The 24820-nt window shown below is 43.4% G+C and overlaps 1 protein-coding gene across 3 annotated transcripts; it reads left to right on the top strand.

The window, feature by feature from the left end:
• Positions 1-588: 588 nt before the first annotated feature.
• On the top strand, positions 589-23370 carry NRROS (negative regulator of reactive oxygen species). Of its 3 annotated transcripts, none has more exons than XM_077117974.1 (3): positions 589-760; positions 17064-17184; positions 20251-23370. In XM_077117974.1, exons 1-3 carry the CDS (start codon positions 636-638, stop codon positions 22225-22227), a joined length of 2223 nt encoding a protein of 740 aa, XP_076974089.1. In that variant the 5' UTR covers positions 589-635; the 3' UTR covers positions 22228-23370. The 3 variants fall into 3 exon arrangements, with proteins under 3 accessions (XP_076974089.1, XP_076974090.1, XP_076974091.1); XM_077117975.1 differs by having other exon boundaries at positions 646-814; XM_077117976.1 differs by having other exon boundaries at positions 646-814; positions 15718-17184.
• The last annotated feature ends 1450 nt before the right edge of the window (positions 23371-24820 follow it).

The raw sequence follows: 24820 nt of genomic DNA, 5'->3' as shown, positions 1-24820 counted from the left end.
ACTGCATAAATAAATCCATCCACGCAGTCTATGATCAAGAAGCACAGGCACCCCTGACAGTCCTCCACAAAGCAATTTCAATTTCTTACCTTTTTTCCTTAGGAAGTACGGGGCACTATATGTATTCATTTCAACGTATATAAAACATATAGTACTATATATATAATTATATTTATATATTGATATATAGGTATCAATAAGGATTAGCAAAGTGGATGATCCTTCCAGATGGTGGGTCCCACTTTACAACTAGAAAACGTGTGTCCTGCCCATTCCCACAGTTTGCCCCAGCCTGGACCTTAGGTAGAACCTTGGAGAAGCATTCCAGGGTCAGCAGAGTTCACAGGTAAGGGCCCCCGGCTTGCCACTCTTCAAAAATTTTAAGGCAAGAAAGCCTGGGGGACCTTGGTTAACGTTTCTGGGAACCATAAAAATACCACGTCATTCGGGACTAAACTCACCCGGGGGTCCAACTGCCTCCCAGCCCTGGCCGCCTCCCTTCCCCTCCCCCACAACCCCGTGGCGCGGCAGTTCCCTCTAAGATGCCTGCTCTGTGTGAAACGAGTGCTGAGTAGCTCACTCTCCATGTGACTTCAGTTTCCGTCCGTTCCTTCCGCAAGTGCTAAAATAATCTGATGCCCCAGAGAGAGGAGGCAGCCCAGCCCCACGCTTTGGCTGCTTTCAAGGAGGCCGGAGCCCCTGCAGAGCCGCGCTGCTGGAGAGGATGCGCCCCGCCGAGCCGCCTGGGCCTGCGGGAGCCGTGAGTATTTCCTCGGTGGCGACTCCCCGCGGGGCAGCTGCTCCCCTTACCGAGGTGAGCGAGACCCGGACGAGGGTGAGCGGTAGGAGTTTAGCGTTCGGGACTGACAGGGAAGTTGCGGCTTGCTCAGCCCAAGCTCCCGGGCTTCTGCGCTCGGTGTGCGGGCTATGGCAAGGCTCTGGTGTAGGTGGAAACGAGGGATTTAGAGTCAGACCTGGATTTGATAACCAGGGAATCTGAGCAGGTCAGTAAACCTTTCCAAGTCTCAGTTTCCTCATCTGTGAATTGGGGACAAAAGTGTCTCCTTCCCTGCTGGGTGGCTGGATGGAATGAGACCACTCTGAACAGTCAGCGGGCTTGGATCTCCTCTGCCCCATAAAGTGGATTGAAAATTGCCTTCTCATAGATGAATACACTGAGACTCATAATCACCAACACATAGTTACAAATGCCCTCCATGTGCCAGCATGAAGACAGGCAAATCCCTTCCCCCACGGAGCATTTGCCCTTGGAAGATTCACTAGGCTTTACAGCTAGTAAGTGATAGAGAGGGACCAGCACCCAGGCCCTTCTACCCCCATCCAGTGCTCTTCAGCAGCCCTCTCAGCTTCTCCCTGTGGATTCTACAGGGTTCATTATAAATCCCATGCACCCAGGAACCAGACAGAGGTGAGTGACCTCTAACTGGCTTCATGCCGCTCTAGGGATGGTGTGCCGCTGAGAGAAGGTCAACACGTGTCTGGCTGTGGGCTGCAAATGGAGGAGTCTGAGGCAGGGTCCTAAGAAAAGAGACACTGGACAGGGCTGGTCCCATAGTGTGCTTCCAGGGAGAGTGAGGGAACCACACTGGATGTTTCTTCTTTGATGGGTACAACTTGCTGGGAGTCTGGGTGGTAGAAACATTTGGAATTTATGGGGCTAACCCACCACAATTGCCTGTGAAGGTAGCGCCTGCTGGTAATGTCCGACTGTCCTCCTTTATGTGGGTCATTTATAGCCCTGAGGCTTCTTAATTCCTTCATGTGCCTTGTGGCTGTGCATATATCTCTGAGAATCACTATAGGGAATAACAAAATTATGCGCCCAGAGAAAAACCTGGACTCCTGCCTTTAGGTCAAAGAAACAAAAGAGCAAAGAAAACCCTGCTTCGTGAAGTGGTAACTTTCATCTAATGGAACCCTCATGGGTGTTCATGAAAACCCCTATAGCCCTTAAACCTGTCATCAAAGAACAAGCACCTCCCAAACAGACAGAGAACAAACGTCCAGCCTCTTTGTTCTGGGGTGCATTAGGAATGCATCTCACTGGTTTTCTTGTCTCTTGTGATACTAGTACTGGTTATAATCTGTTTTCTGGCTGCAGTGTGCACCCTCACCCCAAGGTGTAAACCAGTTTTGTATGGACAAGTACACGCGCCTCATATCTGCATTATAACCACATAATTTAGGGGATGATGGGCTTTCAACCATGTCTGGAAAACATACTTTCTCAGGACAGGATTCTATAATAGAATCACAGATGTCTGTACTCACTGATGCTCACTAATGTGTCTGCAGTGAAAAAAATAACTCATTTTTTTTTCACCTTTGGTAAAGCTTATTTATTATTTTCACTTCCCCAACAAACTATTGTTCTCAATTTTAGCATCAAACAAATGTTATGTGCTCACTGTAAATGGGGCCCTAGGCTGGGTTAGATAATAATCTCCAAGAGGTCAGAGAAGCTAGGAGAGGAAAAGGATCTTGGACCTCATAAACCCTCGCAAGCAACTATAAACCTAAGTACAGGATTGTATTAGATAAGACTCTTAGTTATAAGTGGCAAAAAACCTGAAATTGGCTTCAGCAAATAAAAAAGGGATTTGTTGATTCAAATAACTGAAAAGTCTATGGGCAATGGCTTCAGGCATGGCTAGATCTAGGTGCTCAAACATCATTGCTTCTGCTCCTCAACTTTGCATTACCTGCTTTCATTATCAGGCAGGCTTTGAATTGATAGCGAAGATGGCTGCCTGCAGCTCTAAGCCTGTGTCTCACTCATGTGATATCTGAAGCAGCCTTCCCAAAGAAAAAGCCCCTTTCCCAATAGATCTAGCAACAATCTTTGAATTGATTCTCATGGAGCTGTCACGCCCTATTGTTCTCCCTATTATCACTCACTCTTCTCCTGGCCCAGCTCTGATCCCTTGGTCTTTCCTGTCTTTCTGGTGTCTCCCCTCAGTGGTCCTACCAGATGCCAAGATTGAGCTCTGTCCCTCTGCCCATAGGTCAGTGGCCAGTGGGGTCTGTTCCTGCCTGGCCCTGAGCCACCTCCTTCAGCCTGAGGCCCAATAGTGAGCTCCCAGCTGCTGCCCTGCCTGGCACCCTGAGACCTCCTCATGGGACTCCTCTGGTGGCTTTTCTCTTGTTCTAGGTTCTTGGGTCCTTCTTTAGGTTCCTAAACAGAAGCTTCCATCTTAATTAATAATCCTGGCTTTTTATTTCCTTCTAAACCCTCAGGTTTTCTAGCCCCTGTTTCAGAACCTCTAAAAGGTGCTCATCTTTGTCCTTGGTTCACTCCCTGGCATCATCAGTTTTCTCATCCCCACGGAAGCCCATTCCCATGACATACTCAGGGGTGCTGTTCAAAATTTCAGACTCCTGCAGGGCACAGATACTGATGGATCACATGGACACTGCATTAGAGGCAGAGTCCTAGGCACTCCTGCTGGGTCAGATGTTAGCTCTGGTTACCGGATCACAGTGAGGGTCCTGCGAGTTTCAAAGAGCACCCAGGCAGCTGGGGCGAGGCCTTGTGGGGTAGCTGTTTACCAACAGATACATGCCTGTACACCCCAGCTGAGCATTCACTTGCCATCTCCTCCTCCCAGACAGGTACACATCTGGACCTTCACCTAGTTTTGGCTTCATTGTGTATAAGCTATGTGACATGAGTGATTCACTTTGGCCTCTTTGGGTCTTGGATTTCTCACCTGTAAACTGGATTTAATAATGCTTAATTCATAAAACTGTTGCCAGTGTTAAATACAATGTTATTATTAACATTGTGTTTTCCAGCACGAAAACTTTTTTTTTTTTCCAAATGAAATAGCTGATTTTGCAATTTCAGGATGCTCTTCAACTAAATTGACCCAGAAGTTTGAAAATGTGGGAACATTACTTTAAAAGTTAAATTACTTGATATGCATGTTGACATATTTAGGAGGAAATGTATTAATGACTGCAATTTATTTTGTAATGCATTAAAACAAGATGGTTCAGTTCCCAGTACCTGCCCATGTGAAAACAAAACAAAACAAACGACAAAACAAAACAAAAATACATAAGATGGGTTGAAGAGGATGATGGATGGATGGATGGATAGATAAGTGATAAAGTATAATATAATGTTAATAACAGAATCTAAGTGGTGGGTATACCAATGATCACTTTTAGATTCTTTCAACTTTGCTATATGTTCAAAACTTTTCCTAATAAAATGATGAGAAAAAAATTAGCATTCCTTTTCAAAAACATAAAAATCAAATAATAACCACCCCCAAACTTCAGTAAGAACTATAACCACAAGATATGCTCTCATATTACATGGATTATTGAATTCTTGTTCAATTGAAATATAAGTCTGTGATGAGGAGTTAACAGATGCAGTGGGCCCTGTAAGATGAATATTAGTTTGGCCAATGGAGAAGAGCAGAGAAAAGACCACAAAGGAAATAGCATGTGAAAATGTGTGATTTAATCAAGGATAGCAAATATCCCAAGGTGGTTGGGGCTTGTGGTATGGAGGTCGAGTTGATGCTGTACTCACAGAACTAGTTTGACTCCAGCCCTAACTCTCTCTAGCTATACGGCCTAAAGGTTAACCTTTGTGAGCCTCAATCACCAGGTGTAAAATTCGGATGATAACATTTACCTGCTAGGTTTTTGTGAGGATTATTACATATAAAGCAGCTGACATAGCACCTCTTCCAAGGTGAACACGCAATACACATTAACTATTACAGTTATGATCCTGGAAAACCATCAGGGTGCAATTATACAGGCCCCAGATGCTAGCCCATTGAGCTCATCAGTTATCAGGAATCCATGTCGTAGCATTCCTCAGTTGTGCTCTTTTTCGTGGAGACAAGGGAGAAATATATTTTCATTCTCATTCCACTCTAAGCAATATGTCTATTACCTGCCCACCGTCTCCCACGGTCTCTACACGGTCTTGCCTGAAGATCCACGTTCTGGTCCACGCTCTGCAGCTTACGAGGGAGAAGGTGCTGTGGCTCCTCCATTTTACTTATTTAGGTACCAGCTTTGTGTTTGCAACAGAGGAACTCTGCTTTCTCCTTAATTCTGACACCCACCCCATCTCACTGTAGAAAATCTCTGCCTGTAGAAGGAATTGATGGGGGTCCCTCCCCTGCACTAGATGTGAAGTCCACAACATCCCATTAAATTGCAAGAACTCTCTCATGCACCTTCTCTCATTCATTCTTGACGTAACCCTGTGAGGTAAGCAAGGCAGTTATCATCATCATCCATGGCCACCACTGGAGTTGAGGAAGCAGACTGGGGCCAGGCGTCTTCCACCCAGTTCAGGGTCCTTTCCTCCGCACAGCTCTCATCTGTGCCCTCTTATCAAGAAGAACAGTGTCAGGTAGCCGTTCCCTCAGAGATGTTAAGAGAGAATGAACCTATGCTCCAACAAGGAAATGAGAAGTTCCACGAGAATACATTATTAATTGGCTGACTACCCACGAAGATTGTGTAGGTCTTTTGTGTACAAAAGTGATGCAGGATCCGCCTCCCCACACCAGCTATGCAGAGTGAGGTGGTTTAACTTCCCAGTGGGGGACAAACAGGTGGGCAAGGTTCAGGTGGGAATAGGAGATCTATTTTTAACCAGTGCTGGAGAACCATCCCTCTACCTTTCCTGTGGCACCCTCTCCATGTCATCTTATCTTTCTGGCCCGCATGTTCTCACCTCCAAAATGGGGGTAGGTAGTGCCTTCAGAAATGCAACAATCCTTCTCAAAAGGATGGTCAGTTAATACATTTGAATTAATGTGAATTTGCCAGAAGGGTCACATGTCACAGAACTGTCCATTCTCACTTAAATTCTCAGGACCACTCATTCAAGGAGCATGTCAGCAAATTCAAAGTATACAACTCACTTATTTGTCCAGGCTTAGAGAAGATTCAAATCCTAAAGGCAAAGGAAAAGGGTCTCCATTTGTCCAGTCAGCTGCTTACAAAGCATTGAGCTCCCTATTCCCTGGTGTGTTTAAAAACAGGTAGCTTGACAACCTGTCAGGGACCAAAGACCCTTTAATGATGACAAAGACTATTTTTGAGCATTCTTTTAAAACTTGTCTTAATGCAGTACATCCTTGTACTGCAGGCATTATTATTTCTATTTTACTGGGGAGAGGATTGAGGCCGGAAAGTTCAGCCATGTACCTAGGGTGGGAGCCAGACCTTGAACCCATTCCATTTGTCCCCTTAGCACAGGCTGTTCCTTCACTCTTCAGCGCTGCTTTTCAAGGGCTGTTTGGAGAATGCAACCCCAAATCCAAATCCCCTTGACTCTGAAAAAGAAAAATAATGTCTGTAATAAAACTCATTTTAATTATGTCAATGATATTTTTCTTCCATCAGCTCTAAACATAATCAGTTTAAGCATACTCACAGTAATTTTGCTTCTATCAAGTTAATAATAAAGAATTCTCTAATTCAATGGTATTTGCTAGGCTCTGGTTATGTATGACTTATATGCTAATTTTTAAGTGGTACCAAAGTGATTATTCTTTTAAAGCTTGTATCAATAGAGTTATTGAAGTTGATGGTTGGAGAATTAGCAAATACAGAGAAGCAAAAATATAGACATGAAAAAAAGTAAATAGGTGCAGTTCCCTCCACTGTTGAGATTCTGATATGTACCTTTCAAGCATTTTCTATACCTAAACAGATACATGCATATTCTTTCAGCAAAATTGGAATAATACTATACATTCTGTTTTGCTCTCTCCTTTTTTCCTTATAATATTTTATTATGAAACTCTTTCCATGTCAATAAATTTATTTCCATGAAAGGATTTTTGATTGCAGCGCACTGTTCCTATATATAGTTTTTTTAGTAGTTTATTTAAACAATCCTTCCATTGTTGGATTTTAGATGATTTCCACTTATTAATTATTTTTACTAATGTTGCAATAGATATTCTTCTAAAAATGCTTTTAAACACACGTTATTACTTAAGATAAATTTCTGGAAGTGAAATGACTAAATCTAAGGGAATCTCCATTTTCAAGGTTTTTGATAATTGAACAAAATTGTCTTTCAGAAAAAATGTGCCAATTTTCTTTCCCACCTACAGGGTTTCAGACAATTCTTAGTGGGGGGAAAAACACTCAAAAGCCATTGAATTGACTATATTTTAACAAATTCATTCATTCAATTCCAATCCTCAATTTGGAGTTCTTTTTTGATACATCCGCCTTCTGAATATTGATTATTTGCGAAATATAAGAATGTATTAGTTCATCAAAGAATACAACCAGTTCTTTGCTTTTAAAACTATTCTTTATTTTCTCTTATATGTAATTCCAAAATCATAATTAAAAAAAAAAGCTTTGGATTTAAAAGTACACATTGTGGACATTTCTCCAAAGAAAATGTAAAAATGGCCAGGAAACACATTAAAAAATATTCAACATCACTAATCATTAGGGAAATGCAAATCAAAACCACAATGAGATGTCACTTCATATCCACTAGAATAGCTACAATGAAAAGGACAGACAATAACAAGTGTTGGCCCAGAATGTGGAGGAAATGGAAGCCTCATACATTACAGGTGGAAATGTTAAATTGTGCAGCCACTTTGGAAAGTAGTTTGGCAGTTCCTCAAAGTTAAACATATAGTTGCCATATGACCCAGCAATTTCACTCCTAGGCATATGCCCAAGAGATTTGGAAAATATATATTCCCACAAAAATTTGTTCATGAATGTTCACAATAGCCAAAAATTGGAAATAATCCAAATGTCCATTAACAGATGAATGAATGGATAAACAGAATATGATATATCTATATAATGAATGTTATTCCAGCATAGAAAGGAATGAAATTCGGATAATACTACAACATGGATGAACCTTGAAAAATTATGCTAAGAAGCCATATCTTGTATGATTCCATTTATATGAAATGTCCAGAATAAGCAAATCTGTAGATACAGAAAAATTAGTGGTTATCTAGGTCTAGGGTTGGGCATAAATGGAGAGTGGCTGCTAGTTGAAGGTTCTCGACTGTAGAATGCACTTTGAAAAATTACACTCCTGGATTCAGATCGCAGCCACCTTCTCTAATTTTCAGGTACCATAATAAGGCTGGCATGTGCCCTTTTAAAATCACATGCTCAATTTTGTTCTTTGCCTTGAAGTTTATTAAAGAGCCCAAGTCCCGGTTTTAGTTAGGTTCTTTTTGTTGCCAGGATGCAAAATTTGGGCCAGCTACTGGGTGTTAGTGGTGGAGTAGTTACCATAAGAAAACATGAAGCTTGGAGATGGAGCTGGGCCTGTAGAGAGCCATCAAGGACGCTGAGATACAGCCTTGGAGCCCTTTCTTTCTACGCTCACTTCTTGCCTGCATGGTCCACCCTTTTGCTATTCTTCTTTTCCCCCATCTTCTCTGACTTCTGCTCTTGTTCACTTTTATTCTTTTCTATTCGCATATCTTATTATCTATCTCTTAGCTTCTGCTTCCTCATGGCATGATCCCTCAGTAATTCTACTTTACCTTTTCTCTATGTGCCGCTTAGCCCCAATTCCCACTGCTAATTTCCTAGTTCTCTCCTTGTCTTTCCCACCAGGATCACTCAGGGCACGCTGGTTGCAAGTGTGGACTGGCCTCCTGTCAGTCAGATGCTTCCTGCAGATTCTCATGAGGAGATCATGTGATCCTCCTGAGGGGCCGTGGGGGTGGTGGACAGAGCAAGTGACCTGGACGGTGGAAGTTATATTAGTGCATCAACCATATTTCCTGAGCCACAATTGGGATACATGATCTCACATTTTTGTGCTCCTCTCAGGTGTGAAAAGCATTGTGGAAGCCCTCGTTCAAATGCCAGAATAATAGAATGTTCAAGATACTTTAAAGATTTATGTGTACATGCATTTTTTAACAACAAATTTTACTGAGCACCTTTCTGAGACTGATGTTTGTAAAGGGCAGGCCACGGTGGCTCAGCAGGGAGGGTTCTCACCTGTCATGCCAAAGACCCGGGTTCAATTCCAGGTGTCTGCCCATGCAAAAACAAAACAAAACAAAAGAAAAAAGAATATTTGTAAAGAGACACACCTGGACAATTTGAAACAAATGATGTATTAATCAGGGTCTCTAGGAAAACAGAGCCAACAGGGGATATCTCTAAATATTATGAGATTTTATAAAAGTGTCTCATGCAACTGTGGGGAGGCACAACTCCATAGGACAAGCTGTAAATTGGCAACTCCCCTGAAGACAAAAAATTTTCTCTTCTGACTGCTGAATTCGTTACTTCTCCTTTTAAATCCTTCAGCTGACTGCACAAGACACTCCCCTAAGTTGATCGTAGATGTAATCAGCCTTAGATGCAATCATCTTACTGATGATTTAAGTCCATGAATTGTCCTTGCAGTAGTAGTTAGGCCACTGCTTCCTTGACCAGCTAACTGGGCACCATTATCTGGTCACGATGGCACATGAACTTAACCATTACAAAAGATTACCCTAATTTTCCCCTGCCTTGTTTAGGAACACAAACATTTATTTCATTTTTCCCAGTTTTTTAATTTTGAAGAATTTCAAATTTACAGAAAAGTTCAAAGAAAGTAAAATGCTAATTTTACGAAAACTGATATAATATTTTGCTTCAACTCTCTCTCTTTCTTTATTGAGCTATTTGAAAGTAGGTTACATAGATTGTAAACATCATAACATTTCCCCCCGAAATATTTCAGTGTTCATTTCCTACAAACAGGGCACTTCCCTATATAACCACAACACTATCATACCCAAGAAAATTAGCAATGATCCAATAATATCATCTTCAGATATCATTTGAACACACATCATTTGGTATGTATTTAAATTTCCCCAGTTGTCTCAAATTTTTCCTTTAGAGTTTTTTTAATGAACAATTCACTCAAGGTACATGTATTGCATTTGGGCGTTAGGCTTCGTTTTAATTTGGAAGCTGCCAGAATACAATATACCAGAAACAGAACAGCTTTTAAAAAGTGGGAATTCATTAAGTTGCAAGTTTGCAGTTCTAAGGCTGTGAAAATGTCCAAATTAAGGCAACAAGAGAGATTATCTTCACTCAGGAAAGGCTGATGATGTTCAGGGTTTCTCTCTCAACTGGAAAGGCGTGTGGTGAACATGGCCAGTCTGCTACCTTTCTCTCCAGGCTTCCCCAGGAGGCATTTTCACCTTCATCTCCAAAGGTCTCTGGGTGTGTGGGCTCTAAAGCTTTTCCAATATGGCCCCCTCTTAAAGGGCTTCAGTAAGCAACCCCACCTTGCATGGATGGAGACACATCTCCATGGGAACCATCTGATCAAAGTTACCACTCACAATTGGGGGGTCACATCTCCATGGAAACAATCAAAAGCTCCCACCCAGCAATATTGAATGAGAATTAAAGGACATGGCTTTTCTGGGATCCACAAAAGATTCAAACTGGCACCGGCTTCTTAAATCACTTTTAATCTAGACCAGACCCCCTCCCCCTCTCCCTACCCCTACCTCCTTTCTTTGTTTTTCATGATGGATGTTTTTGAAGAGTATAAGCCAGTTAGTTGTCTTGTAGGACATCATATGATGTGGTTCCGTCTGGCCATTTTTGTCATGGTTTGTTTCAGCGTAAACATTTTTGGCAAGAATACCATCATGGCCTTCTTGTACTTCTCAAAGCACCATACAAGGAGGTTCAGAACGTCAGATGGTCTCACTATGGGCAGTACTAAGTTTGAGCATTTGGTGAAAGTTGAGGTCACCCTTATTTTTTGCTTAGAATCAGAGAGACCAAAACTGGTTGGCTGAGGCTTTCAAATGCTTCTTGGTAGTAGCAATTGTTTGAAGTGGTCAGATTGGGGTTTCTGTTCTTTAATATCTATTCTCTGTGGTCTGTGACCAGCTGACCTTCCCTTTCTCCCAGGATCCCAGGTGGGATTTAGGGGCTTTTAGTTTCAACAAAGGCCATCTCCCTTTCTCCTCCAGCCCGGTCTGGTCCCTGTGCCCTCTGTCTTCGTGGGTAAACATCACACATTTGCACCCTGCACTCATGCATACTTGGCTTCTGGAGACTCCCTCCCCCTAAATCAATCCATAAGTATTTGTTTCTAAGGCAAAATACCTCTGATAGTTACCCACTTTCTCCATAAGACCCATTTCTTTTAAGTTTTTTCAGTTTATCTGGTTTATTTTGAGGAGAAAATTTTCATGCCAATAAATGTTTAACACTTACTCGTCTTAGCACTTGCTAATAGCTCCAGTTGCGAAGAGGTTGCAGTCCTGCTCTGGCAGCAGCTACTGTTGTAGTACCAGTTGTGTGAGCTGATTAGGGAAGGGGGGAACAGCCCTAGCAAAAACAGGCAGTCACTATTGCCTGAATAATATTTTCTGTATTCAAGGCACCCCTGAATATTAGAAACCCAGCGTCCTTTGCTAAAAACAAAAAAACAAAAATTGACAAAATTCAGGTCAGAGCTAACTCCTTCATATTCCCAAACTTTAAAGTATGACGAGATCGGGAATCTTTCTATGATCAAAATATTTTGGATTGACCCTTTGTTGTGCTTTAATGTCAGCTAGTTAAGACATTACATTCTATCATTATATAACAGAAAGCTACTCAGAGTTCAGTAACCCTTTAAAATATATACATTTTATTAATACAGGAGAATCTGCATACATTTGGAAAAAAGTCCTCTATAAAAATTTATTTGTCAGAAAGCATGACAAAAATAGAGATGCTGCTGCACTCCTGAACTATTCTGATTTTTGTGACAATTGGAAATTTCAGGACTCCAAGAAAGCAAGTATTACCTACGTGTTCCCTTCACTAAAACTATCCCTTGATCTCCAAGTCTTCATCTGTGCAAGCAGTCTTGGCCCCACAACTGCGGTGGCCTGGGGTGGATGTGGGAGTGCTACCTCAATTTATAGCCAAGCCCCTGCCAGATGGGGTGGGGATGGGGGGGAATTTGGGCACTGTTCCAAATGAGGTTGATGTTCTCATCTCTTTCATTGTCTCAGACTGCCCATAGGGTCATTCACTCAGTCTTCATTTACCTTGTTTGGATCAATGAAGCAGGAGCTTTTCCCCTCTGTGTGTGAGTAAATGTATGTGTGTGTGAACAGAAAAATCAAATGAGCATAATTTCTAAAACATTCTTGAATGGTATGCATTCTTTTTCTTCACTGTTCAAGTCCTCTTGTTTCAGAATACAGACTAAATTCATGTTGTTTTTAACAAGCGAATTTTTTTAGCCACTTATTTATTGATCAAGTCTAGAGGGCAAAATGCCAGACAAAAAATGTTGCATTTCTGCCTAAAAAGGAACACTGACTCTTTATAGACAGGGGATGGATGTTGGGTTGAATTGCAGGCTTTTATGATAACCGATTAGCACATATAACTTCACGAGTAGTGGTTACATAAAGGATAACATTAAGCATTTGAGATACTAGTATTTCAATGACTTCTTAGAGAAAAACTGTCAGTGTCATTTTATGATGGCCAGACACAAACAGGATAGTTAGAAGATAAAGAAGTGTGACCCTAAGAAGACTTCACTCAAACATGAGGTAGAACTTATAATTTAATATCTCCAACTTGAATGTATTACAGAATGTAGCACAAACCTGGTCTCCCACTAGCATCTGTATTCTTCAAAGCTTCTCATTAATTAGAGGCTCACAGTCTCTGGCTACAGCTATGATCATGATAATTATGATTGAATAAAAGATATAGAGAGACCTTAAAGAAATTGTTTAATAATATAGGATTTATAGCCCTATATAAAAGAGCATGGAACTTTCATTTTCTTCTCTGCACTCAGAAGGGTCACTTCAGCCTTTTTATCTGGTTTAAGAAGAACAGATACAAGCAGTGTCTGTTAACACCATCTGTTTCCATGTCTGGATCTCAGATCTCATGTAGTGTTGCCCCAAGGGTCACCCATACCAAGAGGGCAGTTATTCAAACAATACTTGGAACACGGGTTGATTTGCATTTCCTTTGTATTAACTCTGTGACCCCCTCGGTGGTTCACAGCCATGACAGGGGAACACTTGATCCAAATACTTTTAAGTATAATGAAGAGAGGTTCCAGGTTGTGCCATTTAAATTATTAATGCAATGCTGCCATGCCTGCCCTCCTTTATAATTGTTTTCCATTCACTTCCTTCTTCTCCACCAAAAATGTACATATGATGGACAGTATTTGGCTTTAAGAACAGGTGTATTTTTCAGAAAGAATAAGAGAGATGTTGAGTAGAGTAGGACAGCTGCTTATAAGCACACTCAAGCTTAGGTACTCTCTTACAGCTAGTTGGAGACACTGCTGGGTGGTCCTCAACCTGGTGAGGTTGCGTGGGGCTGGAGTGGAGGCACCCCTGGGCACATGGCAGGGGGTGGGAAATGGGGGTGGCCATAGGATTGTCTAGTGAGATATGACATCCAAACTGTCCTGTCCTGTCTGCACTACCATGGCTCAGAGGAACCTTCTGCAGCTACACACTCTGGGAAGATTGTTTCTCAACCTGAATGGCTATTATTTTGAAAGTCTTATTTCTTTTCAGAGCCGTTTCATACCTTTTTCTTTAATACTCTTCCAAGCTACTCTCCTGTGCACCATTCAGTCAGGGTCCACCCACAATTGGAGTTATACCGAGAAGGTAGAGTTTAACAGATGCATCTGTTTGCTGAGTCATTATATTGATATCTCTTTTAGTCTCCAGTATCTTAGAGCAGCTAGAAGTAAAAACCTAAAATTGTGGAATTGTAACCTATACCAAAGTCTGAACTCTGTTCTACAACTAATTGTTGTGCTGTGCTTTGAAATTTATTGCTTTTTTGTGTATGTGTTATTTTTCACAAAAAGAAAAAAAACGATAAAATATATATATATATCTTTGTATATATGTTATATTATACAATAAAAAAGTTAAAAAGAAACCCCACCCATATTATTTAAAACAGAGGAAATTTAATGGAGCCGAGTGGCTATATATATGATGGAAAAGGCTGAGAAGCCAACCAGAGAATAAGAGAGTCATCCTAGAAGTCAGCAGCTATAGGAAGCAGCTACCTCCCCTGGTTGTATGTGTGTTGAGGTGGGAGCGAGGGGGCCAGATAAAAAAAGAAGGTGGTGTTACTACAGCTTAGGAACCACAATGACCAGAAAAAGCTCAAGGAAGTCTCTGTCCAAGACAGAGAGGGAGAGAGAGAAATATCCTGGCTTGCCGACTCCTTCTGCCTTCCTAATCTGCCCCTAGTGCCTCCCTTTTACCCAACCAGCTGGAGGCCAGCTGACGCCTGGAGCCTGGGAAACAAAGCCTTCTGAAGCCAGATCGTGTACAGAGCAGAAGGGGTAAGAGGGATGCAAGCATCTGAGGACAAACAGTCCTCAACTAGCAGAGCCATCTGTTTCTGGGTTTAGCCTTGTTCTGAATTAGCTCTCCCTACAGTAGGTGTGATATAGAATTTATTAGTGTAGAATTTTGAATCTAACCTTCCCGCATACTTTTTTATACATTTGATTGTAACGTATAATATAACATTAGGGAGGGCCACAGTGGCTCAGCAGGCAGAGTCCTTGCCTGCCATGCCAGAGACCCGGGTTCGATTCCTGGTGCCTGCCCATGCCAGTATATATATATATATATATAACATTATATTCATCTTTCCAGCCAAATGATCCATTTTTTTCCTCTGCCTACTATAGCTGCTGAATTACCTTGGAGATTACACATAGGAATAGCAACCACTCAACCTGCTTGATAGTGTTTAGAACTCATAAATAATAATTACATTATTAACTACCCTCACAGTTAAGCACTTTCACTATTTGATCCTCATAAAACTCAGTCAATAGTTATTCTTATTCCCATTGTGTGGAAAAGTAATCTGGATCTTGGAGACTTCATGTGAATTGCTCGAGGCCTAGCAACAAATAATGGAGGCAGAATTCAAACCCTGGACAGTCAGGTCCCAAATCCCACACTCTTCCTACGATTCCTACTGCCTCATTGGTGTTGCCCACAGGCCATGGTAAGAGGTATGCTGGGCTGACTGACTGAATATAAAAGAAAATATGTTTTAAGTTTGCAAAAATATTCTTGGTGATACAGAAATTATAATTATAGTCCCAAGCTTAAGTGAAACCAGGCCTGACCTTCCAGTCTGAAGAGGTTACACTCTCAGAAGAAATTACACTCTCGCCCTGTACACATGTAGATTCAGTAGTTCAGTGCACGGGGCTGGCTCTCCTAGAAGGGTCAGTGTCACCGCAGCAGGGTCCATCCCAAGCCCGACAGAGGGGATGAGGGTGGGAGTATGTCCACCGTTCCCATCTCCCTGAATCTCCTCAATATAATAATTTAATGCAACACACAGTGAAATTTGAATTTCATATAAAAAATGAACTTTTTAGCATAAAAATGTTCCAGATATTGCACGGGACATACTTATACTAAACTATTACTTACTGTTTATCTGAAATCCCAGTTTCACTGGGTATCTTGTAATTTGTTTAATCTGGCAAACTTACCTCAAGGTGGGCAGTGATCCTTGGTTCCAGGTGTGTGTGTGTGTGTGTGTGGTTGCGGGATACTGAGGTGTGCTGGGAGGATACTGAGGGTGGGAGCCCATATGGCTTTTGCCATTTGTGTCCAGAAGGTGCTAATTCCCACACAGGTACAGAAGCACAGGGGAGGTCTGGGAAGGGGACCGGCGAGCATTGCTATATTCTGAATTGGAAAGGTTCCCTCTGTGATAAGCAGAGCCGACCTGGGCTGAAGTAAAGCTGATTCACCTGCTTGCACTTAACTTTTCATTGGTGAGTATTCAAATCTGGCCAGAAAGCTAAAATTAGCCTTCTAGATATGTAAACCCAATTGAAGAAGGGGAAAGAGGAAGGGGCCCAAGGTGGCCTTGATGTGTTGGGCGGAAAAGTCTGCAAGTTTCCTCTCTGATGACAAGATGAGGAGGTTCATGATAGCGTGGGTGCTGGTAGCCAGGAGAGGATGGAAGAAAGGATGCTGTGGTCCCTCCTGGGTGGGTGTCAAGGAGAAGATGGAGTAGATGGAATGCTGGGGCCAGTTGCTTCCCTCTGGTTCTGAGGAAAGCAGACTGGGAAGGGAGGCCACTGGGTAGCAAACTTTCCCAACAAGAGGGTAGTCAATCCAACAGCACCCTCAGGGAGAGAAATCACATGGCCTTCCCTGGCAACTCACCCTGGAGATCAGGTGGGTGGGAATGGAAACTGTGCCAGCCATGCTTGCCAAGTACTTCCAGGAGCTTGATTCATTTATCATCTTCTGGCTTTTGTATGTTCCCTTCTGGTTCCTTCTGGTTCTAAAATCCTGGTGATGTGCATATAACTTTAAGCCTTCTCTGTGTGTGCTGTTTGTGTTCACTGGTCAGGTTGAGAAGTGTATTTTGTGAGTAATCTTTATTACATCTGAATATCAAGTTTTCATTTCTCCTCAGTTCTGTTCCCTCTTCCCTGCAAAGCATCAGAATCCTTTTCTCAAAGGACTATATTTAACAGGTTTAAAAAGTGAGATCTACCCTTTTCTAAAAGCCTTAGGTCAAGAGGACCATAAGTAATTTTGTGGAACCACCATTCATTTATTCATTCATTCTTTCAAAACGTTAATGGAACTTATGCATCTGGCAGATTTGAGGTGTTGGGAGGAAAGCTTCAACAAAAGTACAAAATGGGAAACTCCAGGGACCTTGAGACCTGATTACTGAAGACCTTTGCTTTTCTCTTCTGTTGTTAGACTCTGGGCGTTTCAATGTTCAGCACTTGTCCATCAGATGGCGGAAGCAAAACAAAAACGTGTTCTGATTGACAGTATCAGTGAAAGGTTGAAAGTGTTGGCTAAATTGAGGCATTTGAATAATCTGTGGGTTCCCACCACCACCTAGCTGTGTGCATCCAGGACCAGAGATAACTTGGGAAATGCTCTTTCTCCTGAGAGTGCAAAGCAGCCCGTCCTTCTCTGACTTGCTGCTTTTCTACTCTCTGTCCACAGTGCTGCTCTTGAGATGGAGTTGCTGCCCCTTTGGCTCTGCCTGAGTTTTCACTTCCTGACTGTGGAATGGAGGAACAGAAGTGGAACAGTCACAGCAGCTTCTCAAGGAGGCTGCAAGTTGGTGAGTTCTCCCTGGAAGCCCTGGGTTGTCTGTTGCTCCTGTCCTGACAAGGTTTGGTCCATTTGGAAAGCTGGATTGTCAATCACGGAGGGAAGGAAATGAGTCTGAGTCACTCTGCATCTGCCTAGCACCATGCCACATGTAAGCCACTCTTTAAACAAAGGTTTTACAGCTGATGCTTGGAAAGGCCAGGTAGTCCCTACCCGCACTTTATTCATACCTACTGAGGACAGGAGGCCCCGGAGATGGGCCTTGGCCAGTCACCTGGAACAAGAACACCTTGTTAAAAAGCTGGATGACAGCTCCACTGATGGTATCAGAACCTCTGGGTGGGGCATAGTAAAGTTGTAGGTGCTCTGCCTCTGAGTTCTGTGAAGCAGATGCCTGAGTTTATATGCTCACCCCCTTTCAGCCTGTATCTAGAAACAGTCTTGGGTGCTAATGACTGAGTACTTTTCTAGAAACTTTTTTTTCCCTTTGCCTGCAACTCAATGATATCAAGAGTTGCTTGGGAAATAAGCATTTATTAAACATTCCTTGAGCCTTAGTATATGCTAGGCACTAGTAAGACAAATTAGATGCCAGGACTAATATTTACATTCAAGAATGTGTTCTTAAAACTAATGACTCTTTAAAAACCAGCTGTCATGGTTCTTAACCACTTGTTGTAACCTTTAACCACTATGCTCTACACAGTATACTCAGTAAGTTAGAGGGAGGATGACTATGGAGTAATAATTACAAGCATGGGGTGCACTGGTGGTTCAGTGGTTAGAATGCCCACCTTCCACACGGGAGATCCGGGTTCGATTCCTGGACCAGGCACCCTCCCCCCCAGAAAATAATAATAATAATTACAAGCATGGATTCTGAAGCCAGAATAGCCAGGTTTAAATTCCAGCCCCATCAGTCACCAGCTGTTGACTCTGGGGACCACTCTGCTTCAGTTTCCTATTTATAAAATACAGAAGAAATAGTAATACCTACCAATAATACCATAGTAATTAGTTATTACGATGCTTGAGTTAATATATGTAAAGCATTCAGGACACCGGCATGTAGTCAGTGCTCTCTGTTTTACCTATTATTGTTGTTTTATTATATTTTATTGTTTATTGGTCTCTGCTACACACACTTCCATAATTCCCTTACACGGGTAAAGTACGACTTCATGGTAGTGATTCAGATGTTACCAGGTACAGGAAAAGGAGAGAATAGAGCGTGAATTCTAGGACAGCCCCTGGGGTTCAGGTTAGACTCCCTGCATGACTTTCCCTAACTCTGGTGGGCAGAGTAGGGCCTTGGCTGCCAGTTAGCTCAAAGAGTGGCTCTCCTGTGTCTTCTGAATTGAGGGCTCAGTTCTAAAATCCAGGTGCTTTCCATCGCCCCTCATTGCATTAACCATGCAATGTCGTCATGAAGTGGGTGTAATAAGGTTTCCTTGGGCGCTAAAGGCCCACGTCCTATTGCAGTACTGTCAGCAGGCCGGCGGGGAGCTACGAGGGTGTGACCCCGCGACTGCAGCAGCTATGGTGAAACAGGACCCCACTGCTTTAGGAAAGCCCCTAACCACAGCCTTCTACAGAGACACCCTGTGAGAGGGGAACACCAGCACTTACTCAAATAAAGAAATACACATTACTTCTGGATGGGGAGATTCAAATTCGTAAAGAGGTCAGTTCTACCCCAAATTAATCCATAATTGTAATGTGATCCCAATCAAAGCTCCAAAGACTTTTTTTTGGAGTGACATGGGGTAGTGGAAGGAACTTTTTTTTTTTTCTCTTTAAGTTACTTCTCATTCTTTTTTTTTGCTTATTAAATTGTGAAACATAACATACATACAAAAAATCAATAAATTTCAAAGTACATTGTAATAAGTAGCTGTGTAGAACAGATTTCAAAGTTTGGTATCGGTTACAATTCCACAATTTCAGGTTTTTCCTTCAGCTGCTCCAAGACACTGGAGACTAAAAAGAAATAGTATAATAATCCAGAAGTCATACTGCTTGTTTAATCCTATCGTCTCTGTTAAAACTCCTCCTTCTCAGAAGAAGGAACTTGATAGATTCTTGTGAGCATCTGGAAATTAGAAACAAACTCAAATGCTCAACAAGAGATTAAGTAACTAATTATGCTATTAATTAATCATGCTAATGATCATAGGTAACATTTATTAAGCATTCATGTGCAAAATTCTGTTTTAAGTGTTTTATATAAACAGTCACACTAAATCCTCACAGAAGCCCTATGAGAAAATTACAAGTATAATGGCCGTTTTACAAATGGGGTAATAGAGATCCTGAGTTGTTAAAGTGAACAGCCCAAGATCACCCATTTGATAAAAGGTTGCACCGAGGTGCATGTGTGGTTCAGTGGTAGAATGCTCACCTTCCATGTGGGAGACCTGGGTTTAATTCCCAAACCATGCATCTGGAAAAAAAAAAGAAGCAGCCAAGCCAAGATTAGACCTGGTGTTAGAAAATACTGATAACAATCCAATCATAAGCATTTATCAATTGCTGGCTGTGTGCCAGGCACTCTGCTAAGCACTTTGTGGGCATTCTCTCGTTTATTTCTCACAGCAATCCTCAGAAGCAGGTACTTTTTTTTTTTTTTTAATTAGAAGTAGGTACTATTTTAATTTCCATTTGACAGAGGAAGTAACAGGCTTAGGTTCAATTATTTGCCCTTGATCACACAGAAAATAAGTGTCAGTGATGGGGATTCAAATTCAGGTAGAGAGCCGGTCCTCAGGCCTTCTTGTAGTTAAAACCAAATTGCAAGTTCAGTTGTCACCTCTCAACACCAGAAGAACAGGTGCCCAGATTGTTCTCTTAACACTGTGTGTTTTAAGTGGTGCCCAGAATTCGAAATCGGCTCCTGGCTGACTATTTAAGTGTGAAGGTAGAGAACAAAGAAATTTCCCTTCCATTCTACATTTTCCTATTCTATTAAAAAAATCGTAATCTCTAGAGCCATGCCCTAGTGATTGCAGGTACAATCCTATAATGAACTAAGCCCCTGTACATGAACTTCTGCTGACCAGTGTGTTTTTGGACCTAGGTGGGCAGGGTTGCTGACTGTCGAAGGGAGCACCTTTCTTCAGTGCCCAGCAATCTCCCGCCCTATTCCCAGATGCTCATCCTGGATGCCAACCCCCTCAAGACCCTGTGGAATCATTCCCTCCTCCACTACCCTCTCCTGGAGCACCTCAGTCTGCACAGCTGCCACCTGGAACGCATTGGCCAGCATGCCTTCCAGAAGCAGCCCCACCTGCATAGTCTGGCTCTTGGTGACAATTCCCTCTCAGAGAATTACAGAGAGACTGCAGCTGCTTTCCACTCTCTTCTGGGACTGCGGAGGCTGGACTTATCTGGAAACTCCCTGACGGAAGACATGGTGGCCCTCATGCTCCAGAACCTCTCTTCCCTGGAGTCTGTGTCCCTGGCGAAGAACACCATCATGAGGCTGGATGACTCAGTCTTTGAGGGTCTGGGGCACCTCAGGGAGCTGGATTTGCAGAGGAACTACATCTTTGAGATTGAGGGGGGCGCTTTTGATGGCTTGACTGAGCTGAGACACCTCAACTTGGCCTATAACAACCTTCCCTGCATTGTGGACTTCGGCCTCACACAGCTACAGGTCCTCAACGTCAGCTACAATGTCCTGGAGTGGTTCCTAGCATCCAGCGGAGAGGCTGCCTTTGAGCTGGAGATGCTGGACCTCTCTCACAACCAGCTGCTGTTCTTCCCACTCCTGCCCCAGTGCAGCAAGTTGCACACCCTCCTGCTGCGGGACAACAACATGGGCTTCTACGGTGACCTGTACAACGCCTCGTCGCCACGGGAGATGGTGGCCCAGTTCCTGCTGGTGGACGGCAACGTGACCAACATCACCACCGTCAACCTCTGGGAAGAGTTTGTCTTCAGTGACCTCTCCCATCTCCACTTCCTGGATATGAGCCAGAACCAGTTTCAGTACCTGCCTGATGGTTTCTTGAAGAAAATGCCTTCCCTCTCCCACCTAAACCTCAACCAGAATTGCCTGATGATGCTGCATATCCGGGAGCACGAGCCCCCGGGAGCCCTCACGGAGCTAGACCTGAGCCAGAACCAGCTGTCAGAGCTGCGGTTAACTCCGGGGCTCACTGGCTGTCTCAGGAGCCTCCGCTTGTTCAACCTGAGCTTCAATGAGCTCCTGGGTGTCCCCACGGGCCTTTTTGCCAGTGCCAGTAACATCACTACAATTGACATGAGCCACAATCAGATCTCACTGTGTCCCCGGCCAGCTCACCTAGACCGGGTGGGTGCCCCGAGCTGTGTGGATTTCAGGAACATGGCATCCTTGAGGAGCCTCTCTCTGGAGGGCTGTGGGCTGGGGCCTTTACACGACTGCACGTTCCAGGGGACCTCCCTCACTCACTTGGATCTGTCCAGCAATTGGGGGGTTCTGAACGGGAGCGTCACCCCTCTCCGGGAGATTGCCCCCACGTTACAGGTCCTGTCTCTTGGAAACGTGGGCCTCCGTTCCAGCCTCACGGAGTTGGACTTCTCTGCGTTTGGGAATCTGAAGGACTTGGATCTCTCAGGAAATTCCTTGACCAGTTTCCCAAGGTTTGGGGGCAGCCTGGCCCTGCAGACCCTGGATCTCCGCAGAAACCTGCTCACAGCCTTTTCCCAGAGGGCAGTGTCTGGGCAGCTCATGAGGAGTCTGCGGACCGTCTACCTCAGTCAGAATCCATACGACTGCTGTAGGGTGGAGGGCTGGGGGACCCTGCAGCGCCTGCAGGTGCCGCCCGTCGCCGACTTGGAGATGGTCACTTGCAACCTCTCCTCCAAGATAATGCGTGTGGTGGACCTGCCTGAAAACGGGCCCTGGGACTGTAAGTGGGAGCAGGTGGACATGGGCCTGCTCTACCTTGTGCTCATTCTCCCCAGCTGCCTCACCCTGCTCGTGGCCTGTACTGTCATCTTCCTCACTTTTAAAAAACCTCTGCTGCAGGTCATCAAGACCCGCTGCCACTGGTCCTCCATATACTGAGCCTGGCTACTGGCTGAGGTGAGAAATTTGGTCTGGCAATGTAAGGAAATTTCTCTGTGTCAAATTTCAAGATCTGATGCAGAGGCCAAGTCTGATAGATTGAGGTTTTAATGAAAATTAAAGATGTTTCCATCTCTTACTCTCCCAAGTTCTTCCCTTATTGTTATCACTCATCATCATCATTCTGGTAAAATATTTATTAAGTAACATTCTACAAAAATAAAAGACAACGTGTCTCGTAAATATTTTTTTTAATCAAAGGTAGCTTGTGTATTTTTCTTTTTAAAATGTTCTCCAGCAACTTCACTTAGATTAGTTTTCAGTGCCTTTCCCTTGCCGACATCCACGTAGCTCATGAGAAAGGATAGCAATTCAGTGATCACCTGCAGCAAAAACAACTCCACGAGCGTGCCCCCTTGATTGTGAGAGTCACTGCCTCAGGGATTCCTCTTGCACCGGAAGTTTCAAGCAGAGCTGGGGGAGCTCGCCTGAGATGAGAGCCCTTTCCTCCTGTCTCGATTGACTTTTGCCACCGTGGTCAGAGTGGCCTGTGACGAGGCCATCTCCAGGTGCCCTGGATTCATACCTGGAGTCTCTGGCAGACACACATGACCCTTTCGTGGAAAAGTTAAGAGAATCATAACTGGGCTCTTGAGTTTACCCATTCACTCAACAGAACACCAGGCACAGTGCCGTTCTGAGGGAAAGGAAGAAGGGATGCAGAAAGGAGTACATCTGCTAACTTGTGGACCACCCCTACTCTTCACACAAAAATCACAAACTGCTTCTTCACAGAGGCTCAGTCTCAGTATTCACTTCATTCCTAGTTTCCTTTCTCCTTCCCTTCCTTAAATGAACAGTGGAAAGTTTCTGTGCTCCTTGCAGGGGGGCGAGAAAATTAAGACATAGCCCCTGCCCTGTACGTGGTTTAGAACTTACACTCTCCTTGCATTTTTATGCCTGCTTATTAAACCATAAACGGACTGTTATATAGTGGTTTTGGGGAGAGAGGACAAAAATCCCAAAATGTCAGCAGAAATGTTTATACAAATCAAAGAGGTAAAATTGGTAGTCTTACTTTGACTACAATTGGTTGGCTGACAAAGCAGAAACTTCCTTTAGATGCTCTATAAAAGCATAATCAAGACCATTTCAATAAGGCTCCATATTCAATATCAACAGTGGTTCAGATAATGGCCCTTATTGTACCTCCATCTTTCCTGCATGGCCCCAGCCTAGAACCTTGGATGTCTCCCAGTCTGCCTTGAAGCCTCTGTCCAGTGCTCTTCTTGGCAAACACCATCAGCCAATGCCCAGAAAATCAGGCTTTCTTGATTTTCCCCCTCCCCTTCCTCCCATCAGCAAAAACCCTTTCCCTGGGGTTCTGCTGTTTCCCAAGGTGAAATTAGCTCATTAGATAAATGAAGCAATCTGTGGCTAGAGCATTTATGGCTTCTCTTGAGTTATTATGTCACCCCTTGTATCAATCAGTGTCCTCAGGTGCTTGCAACTGAAGATGACTCTGTCTGATTTAAGCAACATGGAAATTTGGTAAAAGGATATTAGGAAGCTCATGAACTCTATGGGAAGACTGAAGAATAGGCTTGGGAAATGGGCAGGTATAGGGGATGCTATGCAGTTGTTGGTAACGTGGCCCACATTGTGCCAGAAATTGCACATGTGAGAACATGGCTGCAACCACCCCTTAATACTGGACACCACAGTTTGCTCTGCTACCACTGATAGCTCTGGATATTGCCACAGCTGCTACCTGTGGATGAAGTGAGTGCTCTCCAATTCTGCTATCTTGTGTCACTAGCTCCTGATGCACAGTCTGGAGCACTGGTTGGCTGACATTGGGTCACATGCTTGTGCCCTGGTCACAAGAGGGACTGGGACAGCACGTACCCTTGATGAGGTGTTACAGTAGAAAATTGGCTCTGCTTCCTGTCAATACTCATAAGATGTCAGGTTCTCCAAACATAGGAACGAGGTTAGTTATTGAAAAAAAAAAAAAGAATGACAAACATGTATTATACCCTTTTAAGCAACATACACATTTTAGCAGAGAATTTCTTAAAACAAATTCTTAGCATAAAGAAATGACTCAAATGCTGGAAACTTCAGATGAAATTTCAGGACAGCAGGGGAGATAGTTGGGGGTCAGGCAGGTCTCTTAAAGGCCTTCAAGTCACACCATGTAACTGACCACTCATCCTACTTGTTCTTAGGGACCAGCCTTGCCGGATGGCAAACTGAGAGGAAGAGGTTAGGATGAGCCACACCCCTGCCTGTGGCAGTGACTTTGGAAGGCAATGAGTTTTTCTTAGTACTTCGTTCCATCACTAGTGTCCAAGGACAATTTTCTAGGTTTCTTTCTGTATGATGAGAACGTGCCGGGCTGAGAAGAATGGGACAGGTATTTGGATTTCTGCTTCCTGTCCTGAGCTGTGGTTTCTGCAGGAAGGTCTGTTCCTTTGTCCTGTTTCACCTACCTCTACCTCCACCTGGAGGAGAGAATACACTCAAAAGTCCACTCAGAGAGTGTCAGAAAGAAAAGGACCCACAAAGCCTGTTAATAGAATTCCCTAGT

This window comes from Tamandua tetradactyla, chromosome 10 (genome assembly GCF_023851605.1).
Source record: "Tamandua tetradactyla isolate mTamTet1 chromosome 10, mTamTet1.pri, whole genome shotgun sequence".
NCBI classification, from domain to species: Eukaryota; Metazoa; Chordata; class Mammalia; order Pilosa; family Myrmecophagidae; genus Tamandua; species Tamandua tetradactyla.
This window is presented reverse-complemented; position numbering and strand designations above follow the sequence as displayed.